The following is a 9,817-nucleotide window of genomic DNA, read 5'->3' on the forward strand; positions in this document are numbered from 1 at the left end:
GAAGAAATTCAAAACTTTTTAACTCGGTGTGTAAAAATGACGATAATTTATTTATAACAAAAAATTGTACGATGTACAATTATAAAAGCATACTTTGTGATATATTAGGTTGGTCATTTTAAATGTTACAGAATTGTTTTCTTCTTGCTGGAATCATTAAATATAATAATTTGAATTATTTTTTATTTTTAATTAATTGGAGTGAACAAGCAAATATCTTGCTTCTAAAAGAATATTTAATAAGATTATCTTTCTTTTCTTTTTGGCAAGAAAAAAAATTTATAAATAAAAAGACAAGAATATGTAGGAATATAACGAATATAATAAATATTTTCCCATGTCTGTAATTATTTCAACATTATATTTTTATATTTAGAGATTATTACGTCAAAAACGCTACGATTATCCTAAACAACAAAAATAAAAAAGATTTTAAAAGAGAAAACAGGATGAATTTAGATTCGTTTGTTCCTTCTTTAAATAGAACGCAATTGGGAGAAGGTAAGGGTACATTATAGAGAATAATATTTTTTTATATGGAAATTATTAACATTCGTTCATTGAATATATCTTTTTTTTAGAAATTTCTACCTATAAAATGCCATTACATATGGTCTGTATTATCGTCATCTTAACGATAATCTTAACTTGTTGTTTCACATTGTATTTAAGAAACAAATTAATGGCTTTAGTATATAAGGTGATAGGAAAAAAGAAAAAAGATAGGTAGGAATTATAAAAAATATTTCTTATTTAATCTGTATAATAAATATGTTAAAGTTTATAGTGTAAGAAATTCATATATTTTCTAATAGATTATCGCAGATTATGGATGTTGAAAAGGGTAGGAGAGAATCAAAGAATGGCTTGATGGGTGTAAAAAAGATACAAAAAAAGGAAAACAAGCCAGTAAGTCCGGACGTAACGCAACCAGTGCCGCAACCTACGACAACGATGACAACGACGTCCAGTATTCAAGCAGAACCATCGCCAACTGGATGTAGCAAATGTTTTAAAAAAAAAAGAAAGAAAACTCAAAAGAAACACAAGAGATAATAAGAACTCAAAGTACATATATATATTTTTTTTTATTTGAGCAATTTCCAAGGAAGAAAATTATTAAGCATCGTTATCGATTATTATATAATTGTTAGAAAAATATTAAAAGTTAATGAAATTAAAGATGTGATGATATCGAGAAGGTTAATTAAAGCGACCTGTAATAAATATATTTATATCCCCGTGAAAGCATACACAATTTTTTAGCAATTTTTAAATATATAATTAAATATTAATAATTAAAAATTAATTGAATATATTAATAACATTTATTTTTTCGATTTTTTATACAAATTTAAAAAATTATTCAAAGTAACTTATTTTTAATTATCTTTAATGTCTCGGTACATGTATAGAAAGAACTATTGATCTCAATTTGATTTATAGTCACCTTATATACACTTTTATGTAGAAGCAAAACTGAGTGGCATTGATTTATAAACGTGACTATCCTTGACAAAATTTTGATCAACATTTATTTTTTGTTTGTAACCTAAACCTATATAATTGCAATCCATCAATGAAAACCTTGGCGTTTCAGTTCATCGTATATTTATTTGTATATTTTGCATTACTATATAATACCTTTTGCACGATCGACATTAATTTGAGTCAATTGGAATATCTTGCTGCACGTTTAGATCCCTTCGAATGTCGACGTCTTATTGCTGCTCTACATTACACGTCGTACGAATTACCGATGAATTTGGCGGCAGCAGGTAAATTTAGACAAGGAAAAAATATTTATATACTTATTGATATATTAATAATATACATGTATGAGAGCATAAAAGTTAACTATAAATAAATTCCTTCTATTAATTACACACACACACATATATATATAATATATATTTTTTTTGCTATAAGAATGTTTAGATTTCTTAAAAAAAAAATGAATAAACAAGATGTTAAAAGATTTTTGATTAGATCTTATACGATTAATAAATAAAGAACAAAAATATTCTTATTCTAGTAAGAAAATAATTTGATAAAAATATAAAAGGCTATGAAATGTAAGATGCTCACAATTATGTATAGTACGAATTAATTATATTTTTATGAAAGTGAATATGTGTGTAGGCTCTTTTTGTATGAAATTAGAAATAAATAATAATTAAGTTAAACAAAGAAAAGAAAAGAAAAAAAAAGAAATTGTGTGGACAGAACGCACGGTAGAAGAAGATATTCCGTGTATAAGACAATTAGTTCATTGGAATAGTTCTCCAGACGAAGGTCTTGGCCAAAGCCATGAAGTCTTGGTTCATCGACTTCGTCAAATAGGTCGCAATGATCTAGCCGAATGGCTAGGCAAATCCACTTTTAAACAACTTGGAATGGATATGGAAAGAATTATGGATCGACCATTCGAGAAATTAGGAGAACAAGAAACTGAGACATCGTTAGTTGAATTATAATTGAAAATAGACAATATTAAATTATTTCAAAGACTCGTAGTTAGTGATTCTAAAAATATCTTACATATATTTCATTCGTATTTTTCTTTTTTTCTTTTTTTAAATTTAAATTTATAATGTAATTTAAATTTATAATTATCTATAATAATTATGTAAAATATATTCAAACCTTCGAATATGAAATCGGATAGATAAAGAGAGGAAGGGAGAGAGAGAGAGAGAGAGAGAGAGAGAGAGAGAGAGAGAGAGAGAGAGAAAGAGGAAAATAGACTTACTAATAATTTTATAATAACATTTAGTTTTGTTAACAGTTATCCATTAACAATCGTTCCAATTGAAAGCCCTGAAAACGATGATTTTTGGTCTCAATTAAATATCATCTTATTGGCAATAATGTTAGGTTTAATGGGAACTTTGTTAACATTAATAGGATATATTATTTTTTATATAATTAAAGTGCGTTTACGTAGAACAAAATACAGGTAAAATCAATAGGGTTTCTTTTGTGAATTTTTTAAAACTCGTTTTACTTAATATATTATTTAATCATTAATATATTTTTGTATAGAAAAATGAAGCAAGAAGCAGATATTAATAAACCATGTGAATAAGAAAAAAAGAAAATCAACAAGACAAAACATGCTATGTATTATTGATAATTCGTCTGATTAACGAAATTCTTAAAAATTTCTTTGGAAAGAAATAAGGTGTGAACAGACAGGATATTTGTGTAAGAATGGAAGCATGAAATATCAATGTATATTATATCGCTTCACTAGTGCTCTCTAGCGTATTAGTTTAGAACTCGATTCAAACTTTTCGTGTACCTATTTCTTTTCGATACGAAAGGTAATGAAAAGTATACGACTAAGAGTTAGGTATGTATATTAAAAAAAATTGTATGTTTTATGATAGAAAAGATATATTCTTAGGAGATATATTAAATAAGGATATTGTCAAGTTCAGAATTTGAGAGAAATTGTATTATTTTCATTTTTATATTGACTTCTTGTTATAAAGGTTATAGTCAATAAGAAGAAAAAACATTTGAATAATTCTACACAACAGTATTTTTATCAATTCATAAGTATATAACTTAATATTTATCAGCTCGTATATATGTATATATTTGTGTGTGTGTATGTGTGTATGTATATGTGTGTGTATGTATGTATGTGTATACATATTTTTTTATGAATACAACGATATTTAATTATGTGTTTAAAAAAAAGTGTATTTATAATACGATAATATGATATATCGATACTCGATGTATCGTGTATGAGAAGTCGACTAATCGACGAAAGAGAAGAATCGATATATAAAGTAAATCGATGTAATTAGCGGCCGTTTCTATATCAATTTTACACCGATGTGTTTGGTTTACCATCATATTTTGTGATGTATTCGTACAAATATAAACAGAAGAATTAACTAAAAAAAAATACATAGTTCGAAGGGTCGAAACATAGGCCTAGTCAAGATAAATTTGCCATTTCATGATGCTCTATACTTATCTTAGCAACTCTATGATTAACAATCCTTTTGCGTAATACATGATACTGAGAAAACGTGCATTTTATTATTGGTTATATTAGTAATAATAACACGATGATCACTACGTTAAATGTAAATTCTTTAAGTAGAAATTGCTATTAAACGATTTAATTTTAGTGATATTACACAAAATATGTATATTGCGCACTATACTGACATATTAGATTCTGTAATAGGCTGAGTCTTAATTAAGGTAAGCACTAATGTCAACATTTTGATTGAACAACATGTTCTGCCACTGGGGTTAAATCAGAGTCAATCGCAGAAAAGGATGTGTCATTGAAAAACCACAATATGTACATGTTCTAAATAAGGACTAAAAATAATACACAATGTAAAAAAAGATTTGGCAAACAACAGATAGCAAAGAAGTATCAATTGCAACCATTCGCTTAAAGTCATGAAGGCTCGCTTTATAAAACCTTGAAAAAAATATCTAATAATCTATGGTTTTGGATAATATGATTTGTTTTAAAGTTACGTTTTGATCATCTCTAAAAACAAAATATATAAGTAATTTTATTTCAACATTAATTTGTAATATCATCTTAGACACAAGCTACAATGGCTGATAACACTGAAAGTGAGCAGTATCCTCTTCATAAATGCATCTTTCAAGGGGATATAAAAACCTTAAGTTCATTAATCAGGACGCATGACCTCAGCCAAAAAGATAAACAAGGTTTGTCTCAATAATTTAACAAATAATCTAAAGTCTTCGAAAGTGTGCAGAATAGCAAGTACTTATTTGAACTTAAATGCTTCTATTTATAAATAAACGAATTTTAAGCAAGGTATATTGTGTTTTTTAGGAAATACACCTCTGCACTTAGCTGTGATGTTAGGAAGAAAAGGTAGTATAATGAAATATTTATCATTAATATCTAATATAACAAATAGCTAAATATAAGATTTTTTTAAGTAGAATGCAAAGAATAAATGATGTTGCAGAATGTGTTCTGTTATTACTCGCCCATGGTGCACCTGTCAAGGTAAAAAATTTAGCTGGATGGAGCCCGCTAGCCGAAGCGATCAGTTACGGAGACAGGCAAACTAGTCAGTTCTTACGAATGAAAATTTCTTTTAATGTTATTAACAATTATTAACATCAAACTAAGTAACAATATTTTCTTATAGTATCATCTTTAGTAAGAAAACTAAAACAACAAGCAAGAGAACAAATGGAGGAAAGAAGGCCGAGCTTAATTGCTGCTTTACACCAAATGGGTGATTTTTATATGGAGTTAAAATGGGATTTTCAAAGTTGGGGTACAACGATGATACATTTTTTATATATTGTGTCATTTGAATAATTCAATATTTTCAAGGTCATTAAAGTTGTTATGTAACCTATCGTAATAAATTAATTTTTTGTAGTGCCTCTACTATCAAGAGTATTACCATCGGATATATGTAGGATATATAAAAGTGGAGCGTCAATTAGAATGGATACTACTCTTGTAGACTTTAATGACATGAGATGGGAAAGAGGTGACATATCGTTTATTTTTAATGGAGATAAAAAACCTGGCAAATCTCTGACTATCCTTGACAATAAGGCTAAACTTTATCAGCGTTTGAGATACGAGGTAGGTTTTTATTTTATTTTAATAAATTTTTATAATTCCAGAGTCATAATAAGTATTATTTTTTAGGAAACAGAGGTTGAAATTGAAAATGAGGTTGATATCCTTATGTCTAGTGATATAATGGCCACTCAAATGTCAACCAAAGGTATAACATTTACTAGAGCCCAAACCGGATGGATTTTTAGAGAAGATAAAAGGGTATGTAAGGGTAATAATAAATGATTAAAGTTAAAAACATAAAAACATAGTTTTAAGAAATATCACACGCGACGTAATACGAAATATTTCTTATAGGAAATGGTAGGACCTTTTACAGCAGACTTTTATCAAATTAATGGTATGGTATTAGAAAGTAGAAAGAGGCGGGAACATTTGAGCGAAGAAGATTTGCAAAAGAACAAAGCTATAATGGAATCCCTTACAAAAGGAAATTCGCAAGGGTTTGCAAACGACGAAGTAAATAATTTGGATTTTATTCTTTTTTAGTGATATAGAATGAAATATTTTTCTAATGTTTTTCAATTATTTCAGCCTCCTATGAGAAGAGCATCTTTAAATCCACCACCAGAGTCGAATATTACATGGGAAGAATATAAACTTGCACCTCCAGGACAATGTCCTCTTTTAGGCAGAAATATGGTTTATAAAGAAAGTAGTAAGCCCTTCAAAGCAACTGTTGCTATGAGTCCGGATTTTCCATTGACAGTAGACATGCTACTCAATGTTCTGGAAGTTGTAGCACCATTTAAGCATTTTAACAAATTAAGACAATTTGTTCTGATGAAATTGCCTCCCGGTTTCCCTGTGAAGATCGATATACCTATTTTACCTACCGTTACGGCAAAAATAACATTTCAAGAGTTTTCCTTTCGTGACGATGTTGATCCAGAGTTGTTTCAAGTACCGTCGGATTACTTCAAAGATCCTATGAGGTAAGAATCTATTATATATAGAAGTAGTCAAGATATATAAAAGCGATGACGATATAAACCGTCTTTAAAGCAATGAATCGGACTGAGGCTTCGACCTAAAGCGATTTTATACTGAAGCGGATGTCTCTAGGAGTAATATTACCAGAAATGGGTTTTCGATAATCTTCATTTCCAAAAGACATAAACGTGTACAAACCTTCGCACACAAGATCATCTATAAAAGAGTATTAAAATACAGACATAAGTTTGCCAACTGTTACCTATATGTCCAATTGTCATAATTGAACCTACATTTCTGTTTAAGAACATACAATTTTATTCTGTAGATTTATATGCTCGTCAAAATAATTCTTAGAAAGAGAGAGAGAACTCTATTAATTTATCTCAAAATGCAATATCCATTCATATTCATATATAAGTTACAATTGCATAGATTTATTGCATTAGATTTTCACATATAGTTATTCATTCATTATTCATATATAAGCTACTTTGGCTGAGAAGCCGATCTTACGAACATAGTTAAAATAATGCCGAAGACAATGATAGAATATGTAATACCACTGAAATCTTTTATCATCTTGACTTAATATTTAAGAAATGCTAAAATTCAATAGATAGCACTGGATCTATTTAAAGTTTAAGTAAAACTTAAGGCTTATTTCTCTCTCAAGAATAATTTGTATTAGAATACAAATTTTGAATTAAATATTTTCATAAATAAATATGGAACCTCTTATTCTCATCCTTTTTCTGAACAATTATTATAATTAATTCGTAAGACCGAAACCTTAAGTATAACTTAAATTTTAAGTAGAACACAGAAGCGTATGTGCCTAAACTTTGGTCAATAAAAAAAAAACCGTCCATCATATAGCGGCTGTCAAATATATTTATTAAATTTATTCAAAAGATAATCGTAAAATATATATATACATATACATATATATATATATATATATATATATATATATATATATATATATATATATATAGTTGCTCATTCATCTTTAATTTTCTTTTTTCTGTTTTTTCCATATTCGAAAGAAACATTTCGTACGAATTTTGTGGTTTCCAGGTTTGACGTAAGATAAGTAAACTGAATTTTTCACAAGGTCCTTTTTGAAGATATCAAGAGTATCATTGATTTTTTGTTCGATGGGACCATATGCTTTTTTATGCATTCTAAATAAATGCCGCAACCAGATGATATAACGTTTACTTTGAAGTCGGCCTTAAAAAATTTTCCGAATGAATACTTCGTACAATTACGCCTACAGAAAAAAAATAAATAAATAAAAAAATGGAAGAAGAAAAACTTTTTCCATGACTTCTAACATTCCGAATTGTACAGTGATTTGGTTGTGATACATAGATTTATAACTCGTTTATCTAAGCTAAACTCAAAAACAAAAAATGGACACGTTATTGTATTAATAAACTATATCGATCGGAGAGTAAGAGATAATCGTTGGTGGAAATAAAAAAAAAAAAAAAAAGAAAAAAAAGGAAAAAAAAACAAAAAAAACGGAAAAACTGAAAAAAATAGAAAGAAAAAAAGAGTAAATTAAAAAACGCCATGCGTGTTTCAAAAAATCAAAATGCCAATAATAAATATTTTTGGTATTTTGAGAATCGTGTGCAGAGAAACGTTTCAATAGAATTATGATATTGACGTGCACGTGGAAAGGCTTTGGAAATATCTACTTTCATCAAATTCCTTTTCTATAAATCCGAAAGGCACATGAATCGGACAAATGAATTCGACTGGAGTTGAGACTCACACAGATGGGCTATTACAATACTCTCGAATTCGATCAGTCCTTTCAAATCAAATAATCGATATCACATTGATTTCGTCGCATCTCGAGTCACGACCAAAATCATTCATAACTTTTGATATATCGACATGCAATCATTAAGTGATAGACCGTCTGTACTGCGTATGTACCTCGATATGCAATAATTCTTAATTTAATATTTCCTGGTAAAATGATCAATCAAATAAAATTTTTTTGGAACTGAAACCGTAGTAATTGGTTCTTTTTTATTCCATTTGTTAACTCGACGATTTTACTGAAAAATATTATAACTTTTCTAGAATCTAATCTATTCTTTCCATGTGAATTTATAAAAAATAAAAAAAAATAAAAATAAAAATAATTAAATAAATAAAAAAGAAAAAAATTAGAGTAGGAATTATTCGTATTGATCAACTTGATATCTCTCCTCATTTATAAAATGAAAGAAACATATATAAAGTCTATTCCTATCATACTAATTCCAAGATAGCATGATGGATTCGACGTGAACGTTATTTTTTTCAAAAAATTACGTATAGAAATTGGATAGTAGTTATGTACTCACCTATGATATTCTAAGAAGTAGAAATACGAATTTGCAAGTAGATATTCGAGATGAGAGAAAAGTAATAAATTTCTTCGCGAACCGTTTATCATCGTGTTCCATCGAATACAGAAGCAATCTTCTTCGTTCGTCCAACTTCCTTTTTTCTTTTTACGAGATTAATTTAGGGGATCTTAACGTTTGATGGAAGCCGTGCAGAAGCATAATATCGGCTACGGAATATTTGCCATTACTGAAGAAACGAGCAAGGGATCGAAAAAGCGAGATAGTACATTTTCTGCAACCCTCCTTCGACTACCCTCTTCCAACCCTCGAAGAAGAACACGAAACACGACGCCATTGGTCCATTCCTAGTTTTATGTTTCCTCTACGATATATTGCTTCTCTGGTAGAAGCCTTCCCAACAAGAATACGCTTCCTATTGGCTACCATGCCATTCCATTTTCTCCTTCTGCGACTTAATAAGCTGTTTTACGAGATACCATTCAGCCGCTATCTTCCTTTCAATGTCTTCTACGTCCATGTTATATGATACATAACATTAGAAAAAAATGTTTTTTTTTACTCTTGTTTATTTACTAAAGTAATATATAAAATATTAGATTGTAACATACATAAATAATAAGTTCGTTCGCAAATATAAAGATATTATAATTCTGAGTGAATATAATCGAATTTATTTGTGTTATGACCTTTCTAATAGATATTTTCATTCGTATTTATCAATCGCATCATTGAGAAGATTAATTAGGAAGAAGTTATCGGTACGTATCATTGAATGAAAATTATGAATGAAATTTATTTTCACTCATATTTATCAATCGTATCATTGAGAAAATTAATTAGGAAGAAGTTATCGGTGCATATTATTGATTGAGAACTATGAATGAAATTT

The 9,817-nt window shown here is 28.4% G+C and overlaps 2 protein-coding genes across 7 annotated transcripts; both read left to right on the forward strand.

Annotated features, from left to right (window-relative positions):
* Positions 1 to 1,534: 1,534 nt before the first annotated feature.
* On the forward strand, positions 1,535 to 3,088 carry LOC127063214 (uncharacterized). The gene is made up of 4 exons (XM_050992641.1): positions 1,535 to 1,778; positions 2,227 to 2,461; positions 2,789 to 2,959; positions 3,046 to 3,088. The coding sequence occupies exons 1-4, from the start codon at positions 1,580 to 1,582 to the stop codon at positions 3,086 to 3,088; spliced, it is 648 nt and encodes a 215-aa protein (XP_050848598.1). The 5' UTR covers positions 1,535 to 1,579.
* Positions 3,089 to 3,793: 705 nt separating this feature from the next.
* Positions 3,794 to 9,479, forward strand: LOC127062926 (ankyrin repeat domain-containing protein 13C). 6 transcript variants are annotated; one of them, XM_050991913.1, is made up of 11 exons: positions 3,794 to 4,227; positions 4,300 to 4,510; positions 4,587 to 4,716; positions 4,847 to 4,888; positions 4,986 to 5,090; positions 5,172 to 5,303; positions 5,412 to 5,623; positions 5,690 to 5,821; positions 5,918 to 6,079; positions 6,155 to 6,555; positions 7,634 to 8,582. In XM_050991913.1, the coding sequence occupies exons 2-11, from the start codon at positions 4,481 to 4,483 to the stop codon at positions 7,647 to 7,649; spliced, it is 1,362 nt and encodes a 453-aa protein (XP_050847870.1). In that variant the 5' UTR covers positions 3,794 to 4,227; positions 4,300 to 4,480; the 3' UTR covers positions 7,650 to 8,582. The 6 variants fall into 6 exon arrangements, with proteins under 6 accessions (XP_050847870.1, XP_050847871.1, XP_050847872.1 ...); XM_050991914.1 differs by having other exon boundaries at positions 4,305 to 4,510; XM_050991915.1 differs by lacking the exon at positions 7,634 to 8,582 and adding an exon at positions 9,080 to 9,479 and having other exon boundaries at positions 3,794 to 4,510.
* Positions 9,480 to 9,817: the final 338 nt, after the last annotated feature.

The sequence above is a fragment of the Vespula vulgaris genome, chromosome 4 (genome assembly GCF_905475345.1).
Source record: "Vespula vulgaris chromosome 4, iyVesVulg1.1, whole genome shotgun sequence".
NCBI lineage: Eukaryota > Metazoa > Arthropoda > Insecta > Hymenoptera > Vespidae > Vespula > Vespula vulgaris.

Coding starts and splice junctions, on each gene's coding strand:
- LOC127063214 (XM_050992641.1), top strand. CDS start 1,580: ATGAAAACCTTGGCGTTTCAGTTCATCGTATATTTATTTGTATATTTT. Junction 1,779..2,226: donor GATGAATTTGGCGGCAGCAG/GTAAATTTAGAC, acceptor TTGTGTGGACAG/AACGCACGGTAGAAGAAGAT. Junction 2,462..2,788: donor GAACAAGAAACTGAGACATC/GTTAGTTGAATT, acceptor TTTTGTTAACAG/TTATCCATTAACAATCGTTC.
- LOC127062926 (XM_050991913.1), top strand. CDS start 4,481: ATGGTTTTGGATAATATGATTTGTTTTAAA. Junction 4,511..4,586: donor ATAATATGATTTGTTTTAAA/GTTACGTTTTGA, acceptor ATATCATCTTAG/ACACAAGCTACAATGGCTGA. Junction 4,889..4,985: donor TGTGATGTTAGGAAGAAAAG/GTAGTATAATGA, acceptor ATGATGTTGCAG/AATGTGTTCTGTTATTACTC.